This window comes from Theobroma cacao, chromosome 3 (assembly GCF_000208745.1).
Source record: "Theobroma cacao cultivar B97-61/B2 chromosome 3, Criollo_cocoa_genome_V2, whole genome shotgun sequence".
Lineage (NCBI taxonomy): Eukaryota > Viridiplantae > Streptophyta > Magnoliopsida > Malvales > Malvaceae > Theobroma > Theobroma cacao.
This window is the reverse complement of record NC_030852.1, coordinates 32,897,581-32,915,986: the sequence shown is the minus strand read 5'-3', so window position 1 is coordinate 32,915,986 and position 18,406 is coordinate 32,897,581. Positions and strand designations below refer to the sequence as shown.

The following is an 18,406-nucleotide window of genomic DNA, read 5'->3' as shown; positions in this document are numbered from 1 at the left end:
TTTCTCTTTCAGGGTTTTTTTTTTTTTTGTGTTTGTCCCAGGCCCAAAGTGATCTGAATCCTTTTCATCTCTTTTCTCTAACGTATCTTCTCTTACATCCATCGCATTAAGTTTTTGAGCAGTTGGGATTCTTGGGAATTGTTTTTGTTTTGTTTTCTTACTATCTTCATTGTGATCTAGTTAAAACAGTTGGAGTCTTTGGGAGGAACAAGCGGAAAGGGAGGGTTTTTTTTTTTTTTTCATCATGGTGGATTGCTTTTTTGGATTATGTGTCTCCTGGTAAGTTCTTTCTCCCTTTACATTTCTGGGATTCGGTGGATACATTTAAAGTTTTGTTTCTTTACTCAGTTATGTGTTCTTGTCTTGTTAGTTTTCCTGTCCCTTTGTTTAATGCTTCACGGCTTGCTTTTTTAGAGGTGGGATTTGCTTTAGTAAATGTTGAGGTATTAACAATTATTGGAATTTAACATGAAGTTCTGTTTCTCTTGGTTGATTCTGTTTCTTATATATTCATAATCAAGTGTCCAAGTAGGTTTTTTTTTGTTATTTATGCATAAAATCTAAACAAAATGTGGTTTTCATTGTTTCTGTAATATGTTAAAATTTTCCCATAAATTCTACCAAGTATCATCTGCATGGTTTAATCATGCACCAGATAAGGGGAAAACAATAGTTATTTCTAAATGAAGGGGGTAAAAAATCTTCTTATGTTAAATATCTGCAGACCTTTTACATCCTTTGAGCTATGTAAGAGCTGAGTTCAATGGCGTCTTGGGTGATCCCAAATTGAACTACCTTAGCAGCTTTCTCCAATATTCAACTGACTCGTCCATGTTTGATCAGTCAGAGTGTTGTATGTGATCGTAAGAAGTAACTTCAATCACCCAAGTCTGTAGATTTTCTACATTCTCATGGTGCGGTCTCTGTGTTTTAGCTAGCCTATTTTTCTCCCCAACTAAAAGGTTATTGTTGGAATTATTTTCTAGGGAATGGCATCTTAGCTGCTATCGAGCTGGTAGACATGATCAAGATAGAAAAGTATCCTATGGATGAAGCTTAGTTGAGCCTTTTATCTATCTTATAATGCAAGATTTCAATTTTATTAAATGTATGAATTAAATATATAATTCTGGGGGATGCCATTATACCATATAATGAGGTAACACATCCAACTGTTCAATGGGAAACAACTGGGAAAATGTAATATTGATATGTGGTGCTAAAGTTGGTCATTTATTCTTCATTTATATACACAGATCTTTTCGCCATGTCTTCAGATTCTCTGCTTCACAGAGCGGAATGGTGGAATTTTTTCAACATAAACAAGCCTAGGGTCCATGTCAATGAGAAAAAGAGTTGATATTACCTATTATTGGCACTTCAGCTTGGCTTCTGTTAGTAAATAATACTAAATTTTCCAATTACAACTCATATTGATCAACAAGTCTTCATGTGGTAAGAAATATTTATAATGTTAAACTGTTCTATAGCCAAGTATGTCAGTAGATAGAATTACAGCAAAAATCTTGCAATGACTATGATCAGTTTGGTATTTTCTATTTAAACTTTTAGTTGTGTAAATGGTATTATTTGTCAGCAAGGAGTTGTCTTAGTTAAATGCTAGTAATGAATTTGTGGAAGTTTTTCAATGTTTATCTGATAGTTGTGACAACAGGAATTTTCTGGGACACATTTCTCACAAGGAAAGACAAATTTTTCCTAGATTGGCTGCCTTATTGTCTATATTATTTGTTTCCCAGATTGGCAGCCTTATTGATTATTAGTGATACTGCACTATCTTATAACAATCATTTCTCTGTGGAAACTGTGCAGGAATGGAAAGCAAAGGGTGAAACATCATTTCAAGACTCAGCTATTTGAGGATGCAAGATCTGATATCTAGTGATCTATTTGTTCAATTCTTATGAGGAAAAAATGTTGATGCTTGGAGATTTTGATTTAAATTCAATGCAAGGATACACTGATTCCCTTAAAGATATTTTTAAGCAGACAATGCTCAATCAAGAGATCGTATTCAGAAAGCAGGTACAAGGATATCTTTGTGTCACGGTACATGTTAGTTGGCTACGTTTTTCTGTTCAGAATTGGCATATAGACTGCTTGGGATATGATGTATACAGACAATTTTCCTTTGATGGGTCAAGCCTATGGCCATCTCTGGTGTGGAAAGTTTTGGCTTGAAGTTTGGATTCTTTATCTATGTTATTGTGCTCAAACTGGATGAGTTCATGTGATTTTAGAGTTATACTTTAATATATTGCTGTTACTGGAGGGGGGACTTTGAGGCCATGCATATCAAAATCTGTTGCATGAAGGGATCATGACTCTCCCCCAACTTTAGATGCTTATCTTTCTTGCTGTTGCTTTTTTCAGGTCCATGAACTCCATCGTCTCTATATTGTTCAGAAGACTCTGATGAAGGATCTTGCTCCCTTGGAGCATGAGAAGTACAATTCATGGAAGGCAAAAGCACAATCTCTGCCACAAGAAACCAGACTTCCCTCAAATTCAGTTCCCATGGTAATTGAAGCTATAGTCTTTTGAAATGTTAGAAAGATGAGAAGTCTATTTGAGAGTTTGTTGCTTTTTTGCATGCATTAATCATGACTTTTCATCTTTTGGAAAGTGCCTCTGTTCTGTGTACAGGATGGGTTGACTGATCAAATACCTTTTCTCTTAAAAAATGTTGTTCAGGTGGGCTCAACTGTATCTTTAAGTCAGGAGTTGTTAGAAGGGTGGAAGGGAAAATACCATAAGTTTCCCCAAAGGTCTTTTGATCTTCAACTTCTACCTGATCAATATATTAGTCGTAATAATAACAATCTTCCACATAAAGGAAAGGACGGGGAACATTTAAAAGAAACTGTGGACTTAAATTCTCTCCATGGTGGTGACTTCTCAGTTCCACTGGAGTTGAGGCTTTCCCTAAGCCTTGGTGTGGCCAACAGGACAAAGGAAGATAAAAACAGAAGTTGGTATGACAAGAAAACTAATACCTTCCCTGAAATTGTCATTGATTTGGAAGAATCTACTGAGAAGCCCTCAGAATCTGGAGGAAAGCATGATTCGCAAGTTACTATCACATCTGATCCAATCACTTCAAGAAGCATGAAGAAAGATCCATCTCATAAGATTGCAGAGAGTAGCTCCTTTGATGGTGATAGCAAATGTGTCCAAGACTGGAACTATTCTGGTCAAGGTACTGATGATTTCTTCACATTAGAAGCAGCCTTTTTGTAGGAATAATGTTGGTCTCTGTTCTTGTTCAATTCAAGCATATGCTTAAGTATCATAATTTAGCTTTTCTTTATCCCATCTACAGGATTAAAACGCCATGAAAATTTGCCATACGAAAATATTTTTATCAGGAAGAGGAAGTTCATTTCATATGGAGTGGGACATGTGGACCTCAATGAAGTTCAGCTTGATGATTTGTCTTGTCACTCAGATGATGCCATAGTCACCCATCCTTCGACAACTAGCTCATCAGCTGATTTCAGTGGACTGGTTAGCAGGAGTGAGGACCCCTTGTGTCCAACCACATTTTGGAGAAAAGAAATTAAGGAGTTCCCGAATGATGCTTTTGAGATGCTTCAACAAGATGATGGTGTAAATCTTGCTTTGATGAATTCCAATAACAAAGATAGGAGAACAGAGTTTCAAGTCAGAAATTCTGAACTCAATGGAAGGAACGAATGTGAAAAAAGCCTCATTAGTCCTGCATATGTTTCCAGGCCCCAAATAAACCTTTCTGAAGACTTTGGCAGCCTCAGTGAAAACACCAAGCTTGGAAAGGATGAGCTGATGCTGAAACTACAAAATTGTCCTGATCATGGTCCAAAACCTGCATATTTAGTTGCTAGACAAGTGGGCTGTGAGAAGACTGAAGCAGGGGACACTCTGTTGTTATGTTCTGATCAAATCCAATTTACAATTGAAGATGAACATCCTGACAAGTCTCCTGCTTCAGGGAAGTCTAGCTGCATTTCAGATAATGATTCAAGAACTGTAAGGACTGTGCAATCCGGAATTGAACCCCACAATTCAAATCTTCCTGCTTCTGATCAGTTTTCAGGAACCCATGGAGGATCTCATACTGCAGAAATTTTATCAGGTGAGCAGGATCAAAGATCTTCTGACAGTAATGAAATAAAACATGATTGCTACAATAAAATTGAAGAATCAGCTGAAGTGGATGATTTGATCCAAATAGCGGCTGAATCACTTATCCATATCTCCTTGGAGAATTCATCTTGCTATCAGGAATCTTCAACCCAGACAGAATCCAATGAGTTGGATAATGAGGACAAGGAGCAGCCGCAGTGTTCCTCTGATTCTTTTGAGTTAATGACTCTGAAACTGACAGAAAGCAGTGCTGATGACTTTTCTGTATCATCAAAGCCATTTGAAGTGAGTGACTCAGAGAGAAAAGATTTTGGTATCAAGTTGAGAAGAGGAAGGAGACTGAAGGATTTTCAGAGGGACATACTTCCAGGTCTTGCATCTCTTTCTAGACATGAAATTCGTGAAGACATAAACATTCTTGAGGGAGTTTTAAGATCAAGGGAATACAGGAAAATGAGAGCTAAGATGGCTAATGGAGAGAGTTGGTGCACACCAGTGAGAAGCAGACGGTCAAGACTCAATTATGTTGGAAGAAAAACTTTTAGATGATATTCAAGTTGGACTTCGAAACTTCATCAGATTTTAACATAAAAGTATTGTGTAAGCCAATACCTTTTAACTGCAAATAATCTTTAAGCTCATTCATTGATCTAGAGATATTTAACTATGTTCTGAGATATGATTTGACCCTACGCTTTAGTGATATTAAGCTATGTTCTGAAATATGATTTAGGAAGAAATAACTAGACTACAAAATGTTGACCATGGAAAATTTGTTTGAAAAGGTGCCAGTGTTTTTCACTTTAGCGGACGGTTATAGGGCTCTATATATGTATAGGACTGGATCATCTGTAAAGAAACCTTACTAGTGAGGCAAATGCTCTATGAACATGTATTTCCAAGATACTTCCTGAGATTAAAAAATTGAAACTCGAGTATCATTAACAGATTTCTCAATGTTACTGTCTTGGGCAGGATGTAATGGGAGTGTTAATGCTAAAAATTTATCTCTGACGGATTTTATCAAAGAGCTAAGAAATTCAGTCTGAAGTGCCAAATGTGCAAGACGACTGCAAATAAAACATGAATGGCCTTCTAATCTCCAATGCGTGTCTTGCCATTAGCTGACCAGTCTGAAGACCTTGTCAAGCTGTAAAGAGAAAAAGCAGCCTTGCCACTGGGAATTTAGGATGTCCCAGCAAAGGGTGATACCTCGGTCTAAGAAGTAGAAATTTCGCTTCTTTTGTAATGGTAGCCTTCATTTCGTTGGTAATACCCAAACTAATATGTGCTGACCGCTGAGGATGTCAAATTTATTGTTATAAGTGGGCTCCTTTTTTTAAGCTTGAACATATATATATGGATCTCTAAATCAAATCATTCCTTCTTTGAAGGTATTGGCTGAATGTTGGGGGCACATTTTATATGCCTCTTGGGCTCCTCCAACCATGATGATCAGCACTGGAATCTGATGGAGAGTCCCTTCTTTTATTGGCCCCATGCATAATGTTGAGAATAGCAGTGAGGGAATGATCCAAGAAATACATTCCTCATGACCATCTTACATTATAGGTAGCATATGTAAGAGAGGATTGGTCTATCAGTATGATTTCTTTGGCAAGAAAAATAAACAATGGAATCATTGAAGGAGTGGAAGCGAAGCCACTAATCGAACACCCTTTAGGAACAAGCATGCTTCAATCATGGCCCCAAAACGGATAAATACCACTGGTCCAAGTCCCCTTGAGTGAGAGAGACTTCTTGTAATGTTGGTTGGTTGGCCTGGTTTAGTGGATTAGATTCAAGGGCAAGTGGAATAACGCCACATGCTGCCAAAATTCTTCACCTAAATCTTTGAATCTGTGTGTCATCTTCTGTACTTGTACATACCCCACAACCCACAAATATAATGCTATTTTCAATAATGATAAATATGAGAAAGTCAGGGATCATATTATCTGTTTCTTTCTTTATTTGCATTGATTTTCCCTAATATCATTCCAATCTGAATTTTGATATTATAAATTTCTCAACATCTTTTGCTTATTTATTATTTAACAAAACCATGACAAGTGACTGAATTGTTTCTAACTCATTCAGTTCCTTGCAAGATATATATATATATATATATTGTTAATTATATGAAAAGGGTTTTCATGTGAAAATAGGGTAATTAAAATGGAGCAATGCTTCAAAAAGAACACTCATAATATTCTGTGATATAAAACCTTTGGCACTAGCAGGCAGTGTACCTTAAGATTCTCCTCTCTGAACTATTTCTTTTTCTTCATCTTTGAGTCGTGATGAAGCAGGAAATTGACTACAATTTTGAATAAGCATTACGCAAAGCCGGCAAGGAGCAAGCTGAGCGTGCAATTGTACAGACCCTTGCTTCTGCTTTTCCAATTTTCTTATCTGTTTGCATCTTCATCTCTCTCCATCAGTCTTTTTTTTTTAATTTGTTGCTAATTTTGAGACTTCTAAGGTGTGCATTGGCCAAAAAGAAAGGTGTGTTATGGTTGGAGTATTGTGTAACCCAAGCCACCGTTGACTATATGGGCAGCAAGTTAGATGTGATCGGTTGTGTACTTCAAAAAATTATCTTCTCATGAAGTTGGTTTTCTGTACTTGGCTCATTTAATTAGTACAAAATTAACACAGGATTTATCTATTGGTGGTTTCTGGTACATAGGTTTTATCAAAAACTTAGTCTAAATCTCTAGACTTTGCTATTTTTATATGATGAGTTATACGGGCAGGGGTTTTATCATTAAGTTGGAGGTTGTCCGGTTCTTGGTGTAAATTCTCTTTGCCTTAGCGCTTTGTCAGGTATATCCAGATATCATTTAGATCTCTGTTATTGGTGCGTATAGTAATTTGGCAAATCATGACAGAAGCTTCAGGCGTTTGTGTTTCGATGACCCCAAGGTGGGATTCCAAAGTTCATGAAGTTGCTCAGAGCAGTTTCAGACGCGCCAATCACCTCTTTAGTTGCATTTCTGATCAAAGTCAAAAGAGAAGCATTCAAGAAGTAAGTCTTATGGCTCAAGATGCAGTAAATGGATTCAGAAAATTGCTTACCCTCCTTGATGGATCAAGAGGATCAGACTGCAAGAGGATCAGAAAGGGTCCTTTGCCAAAATCCCATAAAGTAAAACCAATTGAATTTATGGATAGCCCCAATTTTGCACCTCAAAGTTCTGATTACAAATCAAGTCAACCGCATATTCCCAGACAATCAGTCTCTCCGCAGACTAATCAATCAAATACTGGTTTGATTCCCAGAAATGTGGTGGTTTTGCCAAATTCGATCATGGGGTTGCATCAGTCTTCAATACTGCCAAGCATATCTATGTTTCGTTTAGATGCACGAAGCAACATGGACAAGAAGACAATTCCCCAGTCATCATCAGAAATCCTGGTTTCTCAGGATGAGTCTTGCTTGTTTCCATCCAAGAGAAAGGTTGGGACGGAGAGTGAAGAAGCTAGTACAAAATGTGCAGCCTCGACTGGTGGATGTCACTGCTCAAAGGGAAGGTAAATCCTCATTTCAATTTCTCTTGTGACATAATAAGTTGTCAAAAGTCTGAAATCTCCGTATGTTTAACATTTATAATCTGATAGCTATTTGGTAAGTTGTATCTACTGATTTATATATCCTTGGGGCTGAGGATGAATTGGTTCTGCTTCTTTTATTTTTGCTTTCTTCTTTTCTGTTCCTGCAGGAAACTGAGAATAAAGAAAACTGTTCGAGTTCCAGCTGTAAGCAATAAATTATCTGATATACCTCCAGATGATTATTCTTGGAGGAAATATGGACAGAAACCCATTAAAGGATCTCCATATCCTAGGTATGAACCTATGAATATATCACTTTTTTTTCATTCCAAGCGAGTTATCAGTCGATCATGATATTAAATGACACTAAACCCTGTCATTCCTAAGAATGAGGGCTCAAAACCACAACTCGGCTCGAATTATCATATTACTATTATTTATATAAGTTCATCTCTTCTGGATCTGATATGTTACCAATTGCATTTGATAATATATTCAGTTTAGTCAACAGATTTAGTTCTAAATTTGGAAAATAAACAGACATTCCATGGTTTGGAGGTCCTAATATGCGGTAGCATCAACAACTTTAGCCACCAGCAAATGGCTGTATTCACGTAAAACATGGAACAGCTTCTTCTCACTAGAGCATGTTAAGAGAGCTTTTACTCGGCATCTCAATTACTTAATGCAATTGCCATGGTTCCCCTGTAAGATCTAAGTAATACTGAAGAGATAGAGAGCTTCTGCATTCTGATATTACTAATCCTGACTGACATGTTTTCCGTGATTTGTTTTGGAAGGAGCTATTACAAATGCAGCAGCATGAGGGGATGCCCTGCTAGAAAGCACGTGGAACGATGTTTGGAGGATCCAACCATGTTAGTTGTGACTTATGAAGGAGATCATAAACACTCGAGGATTACATTTCAACCATCCAATGTGATGGTTTAAGGTCAGAAGCTGAATCAATCCAAGGAACTTCCACGCCAATATTCCCAAGCTAGATGTGCTTCTGCCTGTGTTAGGAAATTCCTTAGGATTTTGTTTCTCTGTTTTTCAAGGAGAGAATCCTGTTTTCCCTTGTGAATGTTCATAAACTACTGCAGTTTCAAGTCTCTGTCTCTTCCTTCGGTGTAAGGGTAACTTCCACAAATGAGTTGAAAGAACAATCATCGTACATATTTCAGTTAAAAATGTTCATTCAGTTTTTTAAGAACTGTCCCTGAGAGATGAGCACTTTGTATGGGGAATTAAGTTCTAAGATAGTGCCACTTCATCTTAAATCAAGGAAATTTCAAAAGAAATGTTAGCATAAGTTGATTATTGCATCATCATTCGTAACAAAACCCCGCTCCGGCCTATATTTGATCCTCTCAAGATCAGAAAATGATTGTCTTCCATCATTTGCCTTCTCTGGGTTAATTGACCATTGAGTTCTTGTTGAAGAAAGAAACTATGGTTCCAGCCTTGCATAACATGGTCCTGGAGCATGTTCTTTAGTATTCTTACATTCCAATGAAGTCGAAAGCAGAAATTTCTAATCCATTATGACCCACAAACGAATCAAGTTCTTGGTAAACTTCCTTTAATGCTCTTGCAATGGTAATACAAATTAACAATTTCTCATATTATATATCCCAAAAAAAAAGGAAAATCTTCTCCCAATTTAGTCAGCAGAAACATATAAAGGGAAAAGTCTTGTACGGCATGGAAATGCAATGGCCATGGCCTCTCCCCGCTAAAGACCAAAGTCCAACTTCATCCAAGAACTCTCAGGGCCGAGGGCTCTCCCTTAAAGAACCAATGGCCGACCATTACTAATTCTGAACACAAACATTTCCGAGATGGGCTTAAAGCTGGGGCAGATAAAATGGAGCAACATGTTTATTTGTCCAAGTGAAAGTGTGAGATTGAAAGAGTTATTTACTTGCTCTCTTTAGGAGATGGGCCTTCATTTGCATCTCAAAGAAATGCTTTCCTTTGTTCTTGCTTCAACATTTCCAGATAAATATATTGAAGGGTACAAGTGATTTGTTTGCCCGACTGATTACACTCACATTGGATACTCTTCCTTTTGCTTGAAGAAATCTATGACTTGAAAAAATCTTTTAATTGAATTGTTTAAGATCTCCTGGTCATGAAAATTCTACTTGGGATCATGAAGGTCCATCAAACAAATATGATTTGTCAAGTATGGGCTGACCTGACCTTATCATATGATGGATGGGTTCCCTAATCTTTTGATGCATGAGTGGAATATTATGAGTAGAACAAGCGGAGGTGTTGTATAAAGTTGGGCACTATCATCTGTTGTTTCTTCTCAGCCACTAATCATGCCTAAGCTTCCTTGGGTGGTAGGCCCACAATATCATAAGTCTTTGATCTTTTTATGGCCAAGGAAAATTTTTTTTTTCCAAGGCTAGAAAATGGTAACACAAAAAACGTAATTAAAACCATGATTATCTTTTGAAAGTACCTCTTTTTCTTAATGAATAATCATCAAAGACATTAAGTTATGGGAGAGAACTTAGTTGATTAGTCTTTACTTAATTATGTCAAGGTAGAAACCTAAGCAAATTGTATGGAAAAAAATGCAACCAATAAACATTAAAAAATTATTAAATAAGCTCTTTTTATCACGTAAATTTACCAAATCAAAATGAGATATTCCGGTAAATTAATCATCTTAATAATTTACTTAGTCATGGATGAACAAATCCAAGCAATAATAACAACTTCTCAAATTTGATTTGTTGATTCTCATGCATATATGTTGTGGTGAGAATTTTCTCTGTTAAAAAGGATTTGGGTAAAAGTTTAGTTGCTATGATCTTTATTTCCCTTGATAAAGTTCCTGGGAGACGGTTTCAGCAAAGAATTTGTTGTGAGTGGAGACAGCATTTCTTGACCAATTAATAATTCAATGTTAGAATACTAATTAACCAACACCAATTAATTACTGGGAAATCAACTACTGTATGTATTTTCCTACTTACAATCACATATCCCCATGAACTCTTCAAATCAACTTTAACATTTCAAGATTATCATACTTTACCAAAAAAGAAATAGTACTAATACTAGTACATCTCAATGCCATTAACAGAAATAATAATAATAAAAAAATGGATTAGCTATGCATGTGTGACAATATTCTTTATTAAGCACAAGACAAGATAACCCATAGATAAAAATTTATCAATGATTGAGTGAATCACGGAACATTCTTATGATGTACAATTGAAAAGAGAAAAAAAGAATAAACAAGACAGTATAATAAGTCAAAGCCAAAAGAATAATCAATTAACCTTAGTGTGATACGTGTCCAAAACAACATAATTTGAGTGGTTAATCATGCACCAAAAAGCTTCAGTACATTTATTAAAGATCATTCTATTAGTTGTATTGTCCACATTTGTCTGACTGCCCAAGGGAAAAATAAATAAATAATTATTGTAGAATTCTGATCAATGGGGATTTCTTCAGTTTGGGGTTCTGCAGTTTTCTGCAAGTAGGCCTGCACAAGGCAGCAAGGTAACTGAACCTCTGCTTGTCCTATCCATGCATTTGCCTTGCAAGTTTGAGTTGGCAGCTGCTCAGTTTGACTCGGTTTGGTTGTTTCCAGAGTACCAAAGACATAATGGTTTCTTTTCAATTTCTGCCGCTTCCATTCCACTGCTTCCTTTCAGGTCTTTGGGTTGGAGACAGACAACCCAAACTATTTCATTGGCTAAATGAAAGAAATATCTTTCTTGAAAGCCATGTTTGCAAGATCGTTGTAAATGCTTCTTGTTTAATTAATTAATAGAGGTAGAGGTAGAGGTTGAGGGAGTACTTTAAGAGATAAAATGTGATCGTGACGATACCAATTAAGTCCATGTGAAGCTCTGTACAAAATCTGAAATCAGATCTCTCGAGTGCTATCATCTTCCAAACACGAGATCAAACTATACTCAGATTGTGAACACATTTAACTTAAACTTAGTCACGTCCCCACTTTCAAAATGAGAGGCTGTTATAAGTTTAAAGTTGCTATCTGGAGATCCTGCAAATCACTTGGATTATATATCCAATTTGATCATAGTAAAACTGAACATGAGGAACGTCTAAAGCTGACAACGTAGTATGAATCTTGTTTTGGGAAGAATCAAAATAAGACAAGCTTGGATTGGAAATCTTTTTGTGTCCGAAAGGGACAACGGAGAGGTCTAAGGCAGCAAGCAAATTAGAGACCACTGTCGATGAGCTATCGACATAGTTTAATTTGATTGGCACAGCCCCAGCCCCAGCCCCAACAGCGTATCACCCAATGATATATGTCCCATAGAAACAACATAGCAAAAGGCGTATTTGGTGCTGCCCATTAGATTGCATTGATGGGTGTGTGGGGGGGACATGGATGGGGAAAGTGGGGACAACGAGATCTCTGGGCTATCTTCCGAAGAGATATCCCCACAATTTTAAGTACCAAAACCCAGCAGAACCTCCCCCTTCAGTCTCCCCTCCTGCACAATTTATTTAGGTTTGTAGGGTACCCTACCCTACCCCTATACTGTTATACTAGTGCCCTACACTGCCCTACAGCTCTCTCCTAACCACTAAGGGCTTTTAATTCCCACAATAATAATAAGAAGTGCGCGCTCCCTGCATTTTCTTGTACCCGTTCTACCCCTGATCAATCGTGCAAATTACTACCATTGTCTTTGCCAGCTTGAAGGATTGCTCATGCTGATGCTATAACAAAAACGGAAGTTTACACCAAATTTTTTACCCTTAGAAGGAAGATGTTATATATACGTGTCTATACATATTACACATAGATACGTGCCTATTGAGTTATTTTCAGCCTACTATTTTCAAAGATAAATAAAAGGCGTCAATTACCTCTACAAGCATCATCACGATGTGAGATCCCACGCTGGCCACGTAGGTGAGGCACGTATCAGTCCACATCTGATAATTTAATTAGGGTATCAATTAACATTTATTGATCATAGTATTCTCCATAATTAAAACATGTTAATATTTAATTAATATATATGAGTTGCTTTCATTGTTATGGTTCCATCTCAACGCAAGCGTAATTGATTTTCTTTTTTTTTTGAGTTTTGAGCTCGAACAAGATAATTCCTTAACTCCTGTCTCTTATCCATGTATAGCCAAACCTATTCATCTAAAAAAAATTCTCATTAAATTGAAACACGGTAGAAATCGACTGCCTTTTCAGCCGACATGGGCATATGCCTTTGGAGTAATTTCTAGTAGTTTGGAATATTTTATCCCCCTAACTCAACACTCTAAACAATGTTTTTATGGAGCAAGTTGTCGTATTCAAAATATGAGAACATTATCCATATGATTTTCTTATAAGGAGGAAAAACAATAACAACATAAACACATGTTCTTTTTCGGAAGGTAACGAACAGAAAAGGTTTTGACAAATAGAAATATGTTGGTCCACATTGTAGAAAGCCACTACCAAACCAATTGCATGCATAAACTAATAAAAGGAACAGCAAAACAGCAGTTTCTGCCGCCGCTTAAGACAAATTTCATGCCTTAGGATGAGGCTGTATTGACAACGATTCTTTCTGCTCTGTACAATACATAATATAGGGTTTTCTTGTGGTTCTTGTTTAATTTGGATTGGGTTTCAAAGGAATATATGGTCTGGATTTAATTAAATAAGTAATGGCCTCCCCTCCCCGCTTTATTTCCTTTTCTTTAAACTTGTACCTAAATCCGACACCAAACTATAATTACCATTAACGATCGTATAATTATACTCCAATGTGAAATTTAATATCAAATTCTTGCTCTAAACGAAGTCAAGTAATTAATTTAACGAAAAAAGTTTCTATTTGTGATCGAATAATACGAGTGAATCACAAACTCAAAGTTACAGAAACAAAATTTTCACTACAAATAGTGATTCGATTGCTTTCGAAGGGCGGCTTGTTGCCCCCAAAGTCTTTCATTGCCCACGTACTATAATCATCACATTGAATCATTGCGCGGACTCTTTTTTTACTTGCAAATGATGAGGATGGACAATTTTACACCATCATTCAATTCTTATAGAACCTCCCATTTTGGGTGTTATACCTTCATCCACTGTGTTTTATTTCTTTTGTAAAGATCCACCGCCTCGTACGCATAAAACTTGTCTACCTGTCAAAGCTGGTAAAAAAGTACTGCATCACGTTCTTGACTAATTTATAAGTAATTATGAAACTTTCGGACCCATTTCATAGGGTTTTTGCTCGATTTCTTAATTTCAGTTATTAGTATTAAAATTTCGATTTGAATTTGGATTAATTGAGAATATATGGTTAAAAAAATAATAAGCATTAGCGACAAAATAAGAGGAAAAAAGTTTAATAGGAAAGAGAATTATCGAGAGACGGATTTCAGGCTAGAAACAAAAGGTTATTTTCCTGAATCTTTGATAGACCCCGCTGATCGCTGTTGGTTGTATGGCTGGACATAGGAAAAGGACCATGATTTTGACACGTCAGCAAACCAACAAGGACCCCAGGTGGATCCTATAGTGTGAACTGCACGTGTCTGGGACTGTCCCACTTTTCTCTCTCTCTTCTTTCTTCTGATAATTGCGGCTTCTTGCAAAAAATTGGGGGGATTATTACGTATTAACTATTCAGCGGTCGTTTTGGGACCCGACCCCCCTTTGTCTTCTCTTGGCTTCCTTCTGTCTGTTTACCTAATTCTCTCTCTCAACATCCTTGTAGTGTAGGTTTCGTTTTTTTCTTGGCCGTGGGAAACTTAATTTGTGACTTTGTTCTAGTTATTTGATTCCAGGGGGGGAAAATATAAAAAGATTTATGTCATATTGTGTTCTTCTTCTTCGTTGTTTTCTAGGCTTAAAAGAATCCATTGATGTGGTTACCAAAACAAACAAAAGAATGGATTGATGTGTCCCTCTAGCCTCTAATTTTGCTTGCTTTGCTATTTACTCGGATGAAGGGAAATATTTTGGCTTTAGCTTTTTTACCCGTTTGCTCCCCGGGTCTTGGCCTTGGGGCTTAGTGCTAGCCAAGCCATGCATGCACATGTCGTTACTCCCATGAATTGACAAGAAGAGGAACGGAATCAAATACTACAACTACATCTACTTGCATATGTCCTATATAAGTATAAAGTAAATTCAAAAAAGTAAAGTACCGATATTTCCACCTGCCATTTTCTTAAAGAGAATATATTAAGATTTGAAATTAGAATTTCTAATCAAATTTTAGAATAGATGAGGGAAGAGCCAAACGTTCATACAAGGGAAATTTCATCTTGCTTAGGAGTATAAATCTTTAGTAAATCCCATAAATTCATATAAGCAAATCCCAATTTATCCATTTTTCATTTTTGTCCAAAAGGCAAATCAAAGGTGGGGCTGCATATATATGATGCAGAGTAGACCTCTCCCCCCCCTCCCCACAATCATCAACGTGAAAATTTAAATTTTTCAATGTCATTATCGTAATAGAACCGATAACATTAAAGTGAGTTAAAGAATAATTTGGCAAAATGTTGACAATATGTCAATCAATTTAATTATAAGAATCCCTTTGCAGTACGTACGTCAAATTAATAGGTCAAATTTGAGAAAATAATACCGTAAAAAGCACACACAATCTTGCAAGATCTAACCCCCCACAAAAGATCATGAAGATATTGGTGACAAAGAAAATAAAATGCAAAATAGCAATAATCATCACAGAATCTCAATAATGGAATCACCTAATCCTTGGAGTTATTATTGCTCCATTGACAAACCCGCCCGTTACATGCAAATTTGCGGGGCAGCTAAAGCCGAAAGGGGTATTTCGTTGCCTTATAGGGTCCATCATCTATAAAAACTTCAACTTAGAGTTTCCTCACACTTTCTAGTAATCAAATCCCAAAACCAGGTGAAAAGCATACATGGATTTTCATATTGCATACCTTTTCACTTTTACCTTTATTTTCTCTGTTTTTAATCTTTTTGTGGAAAGAGAAAAATATATTTTAGCATAAGAAAAGGTTGTCGTATTGGAACTCTAAATTTGTGTACATATAAAGATTGAGAGGTGAAACACATTTAAAAACAAAACAAATTTTATTAACACCAAAAAAAAAATACAAATAAACACTTGAAAATCTCATTTTAACTAAACTTATCGAAAAATCTAAGAAAATAAATAAAATTCAAATATCAACCATATGATAAAACTTTTAAAAAAGGCGCTTTAATTTAAAATATAAAAAAAAATCAATGAAAAAAAACAAAAACGTATAATTGAATTATTGAATTAAACGAATTTCTATCATTCAACCTTTTGTGGTTCCTATAAGTTTCAGAATAATCTAGATGCTTGTTTATACACTGAAATTGCGTGGATAGGAGTAGGGCATCTCATTCTTTATTTTTTTGTAAATTAAATGGTAAAAATATGGGCTGAAAATTGGCTAGCAATGGCCAAAAGCTTTGGCTTATAAATTTTGCGTGAATTAGCAAGCAGTATAGAGTTTCGTCCGAATCCAAACTGAAACATTAGGCTTGTTCCAACCAGCTACAAGCTGCAGTACAAGGAAACTGAAAGGACCTGAGGTTTACATATTAGCAGCCCAACATATTTTGACATTAATTCTGATTTATAAATAATATTTATACTTTATGAAATTTAACTCTTTTTTTTTTCGTTAATGATAAAAACTTATCTTTATCATATTAGTTGCATTTGAATTGGTTTTCTTAGAAACTCTAAGTAATCCCTTCACCTCACCCTTCTTGATTTGACTTGGAATTCTTTTTATTAATATTTCGAGAGAGACAATTTAACTTTTTCCTGTACCAAAGATCTAGTTTCTGATACAAGTATACGTGTTTCTGGAAGAGAGGGGATAGATTCTTCCTCCTAAGGTGGTGGTTTGTTACTTTATATAGGAAGGGAAGAATGCTAGACGCCCTAAAGTCGCTGTCCTCAATTTAAGATATATGTTGTATGCAGAATATGCAAATCCATTATATACGCAATAGAAATTTGTCATTGCTTGCTCTCTGCTTTATTAAGGGTAATGGTGGTAGAGGCAGGTGCTGTGTTGTTACTAATTAAATGTTTGCATGTGATGAGAAAAGGATATTTTGATTAATGTGAGAGAGATGAGAGCTGCTCACAGAATATTGCTATAAAGATATGAAAGGAACCCTTGCTAAACAGTCACAGAGGTAGAGATACGGCAGCTTGTCAGAGACCTGTTAGTGGTATCGGCAGCCCCAACCCCAACCTTCCCAAAATTTCATTTTCATTTTTTGGGGTCTCTGCCTCTTCGCACATTAGTTACTGCTGCCTGCTAGCTCATAGTCATATGCCTGCTTCACCAAGGCATTGGGGAAGCCGTCGTTAATTTATTTATAGACAATCACCCCTTTATTCCATTCAAAGGAACAATTTTACCACTCCTTTTTGTTCAATAATTAAGCTGTTTCATGATTTTCTTTGTTGGTTTAAGAGATATAATTCTCCAGAGAATATCAAATTCTTAAAAAGAAGTGAGTAGAAATGGAGTTCGTAATAATATTTTGGGAAAAGGAGAGGAAGGGAGGGGAGCACTCAATGCCACACCAGAAAAAGTTGATTATTACGACGAGAAGGTGGTTGGGCTAAACCCCCTTAACAAAGGGCAAAGATTTTTCAAGCTTTCATCAGTAATTTCCCACTGGTTAATTAAGAGCGGCATGTGGACCCTTAGTTCGTTAATTTCTGTTTCAACTCTTGACTTGTAAGGCAAGGCAATCCTGAAATCACTTTGATTAGCTTGGACCCATTTTAAACTACTAATTAGGCAAGGCAAAACCTGTTCATATTATCAAATATAGGTATGATCATCTGGACATATATCGAACAATACATTCTTTACCTGGTCTCTGGTCTTTGCCTCTTTGCAAATTGGTTCAATAATTGAAGCAAATATTCTTTTAGATTAAAGTAGTTGCAGCACCAACAAGCAAAATCATCTGTCTTTTAACTCATTCTAGAACTAGTTAGTGTATACCTCAAAAATCTTCTCTCCTTTTAAGAGCTGTCAAACTAAACGTGGAAAACCAACACTTGAGACTAATACTAGTTGAAAGACAAAAAGTAGAGAAAAGCATTTGTCTTCCTGCAGCTGCAAATTTGTAACTTGACGTTGAAATTTTTCGCTGTTCACATCAACTGAACTGGACCACTTAACAAACTATCTGTCAAAAAGATCTAGCGTATAAGATATGACAAACGACTGCCCCCAGAGTCCTAAGTCTACAAAGTTTAACTTTTTCTTTTTTTTTTCCTTGGGTCAAGAAATTTTATGCTTGTTCAAGATTCACAGGTGGTTATCAGTCCCCATCGTTCCTTGTCCTAACTTTTCTTGAATTTCATTGATCAGTAACTTTGTTGGACATTAATACGGTGAACAACCTTAGATTACCTTCGTTTATCAGCTCTCGGAGGAGATGGTAGATACGCCTCAATAAAATTCAAATGAACAAAAAAAAAAAATATGATAGAGACTTGTTTGATCAGTGGGAGTCAAAGCTAAGCTTCCACGGTGGGGGAAACCGAGTCTTGGCTTATTTTCTGCATGCACAATAGGAAACTGAGTTAAAGCTTTTGGGTTTAGGTTCAAAGATTCGAGTTGAAATTGCATGCGCCATAAGCCACAAAATACA

General features: G+C 36.3%; 2 protein-coding genes across 5 annotated transcripts; both read left to right on the top strand.

The window, feature by feature from the left end:
* Nucleotides 21-4,869, top strand: LOC18606303. 2 transcript variants are annotated; one of them, XM_018118231.1, is made up of 6 exons: nucleotides 21-82; nucleotides 181-279; nucleotides 1,834-2,046; nucleotides 2,395-2,541; nucleotides 2,716-3,220; nucleotides 3,344-4,869. In XM_018118231.1, exons 3-6 carry the CDS (start codon nucleotides 1,936-1,938, stop codon nucleotides 4,693-4,695), a joined length of 2,115 nt encoding a protein of 704 aa, XP_017973720.1. In that variant the 5' UTR covers nucleotides 21-82; nucleotides 181-279; nucleotides 1,834-1,935; the 3' UTR covers nucleotides 4,696-4,869. The 2 variants fall into 2 exon arrangements, with proteins under 2 accessions (XP_017973720.1, XP_017973719.1); XM_018118230.1 differs by adding an exon at nucleotides 1,257-1,455 and having other exon boundaries at nucleotides 21-279.
* On the top strand, nucleotides 6,325-8,930 carry LOC18606302 (probable WRKY transcription factor 17). 3 transcript variants are annotated; one of them, XR_001927305.1, is made up of 4 exons: nucleotides 6,325-7,683; nucleotides 7,872-7,997; nucleotides 8,245-8,411; nucleotides 8,505-8,596. XR_001927305.1 is itself a non-coding variant. In XM_018118576.1 (4 exons), the coding sequence occupies exons 2-4, from the start codon at nucleotides 7,064-7,066 to the stop codon at nucleotides 8,653-8,655; spliced, it is 897 nt and encodes a 298-aa protein (XP_017974065.1). In that variant the 5' UTR covers nucleotides 6,336-6,975; nucleotides 7,041-7,063; the 3' UTR covers nucleotides 8,656-8,930. The 3 variants fall into 3 exon arrangements, 2 of the variants coding, with proteins under 2 accessions (XP_017974063.1, XP_017974065.1); XM_018118576.1 differs by lacking the exon at nucleotides 8,245-8,411 and having other exon boundaries at nucleotides 6,336-6,975; nucleotides 7,041-7,683; nucleotides 8,505-8,930; XM_018118574.1 differs by lacking the exon at nucleotides 8,245-8,411 and having other exon boundaries at nucleotides 6,335-7,683; nucleotides 8,505-8,930.

Coding starts and splice junctions, on each gene's coding strand:
- LOC18606303 (XM_018118231.1), top strand. CDS start 1,936: ATGTTGATGCTTGGAGATTTTGATTTAAATTCAATGCAAGGATACACT. Junction 2,047..2,394: donor AGATCGTATTCAGAAAGCAG/GTACAAGGATAT, acceptor TGCTTTTTTCAG/GTCCATGAACTCCATCGTCT. Junction 2,542..2,715: donor CCTCAAATTCAGTTCCCATG/GTAATTGAAGCT, acceptor AATGTTGTTCAG/GTGGGCTCAACTGTATCTTT.
- LOC18606302 (XM_018118574.1), top strand. CDS start 7,034: ATGACAGAAGCTTCAGGCGTTTGTGTTTCGATGACCCCAAGGTGGGAT. Junction 7,684..7,871: donor TGTCACTGCTCAAAGGGAAG/GTAAATCCTCAT, acceptor CTGTTCCTGCAG/GAAACTGAGAATAAAGAAAA. Junction 7,998..8,504: donor AAAGGATCTCCATATCCTAG/GTATGAACCTAT, acceptor TTGTTTTGGAAG/GAGCTATTACAAATGCAGCA.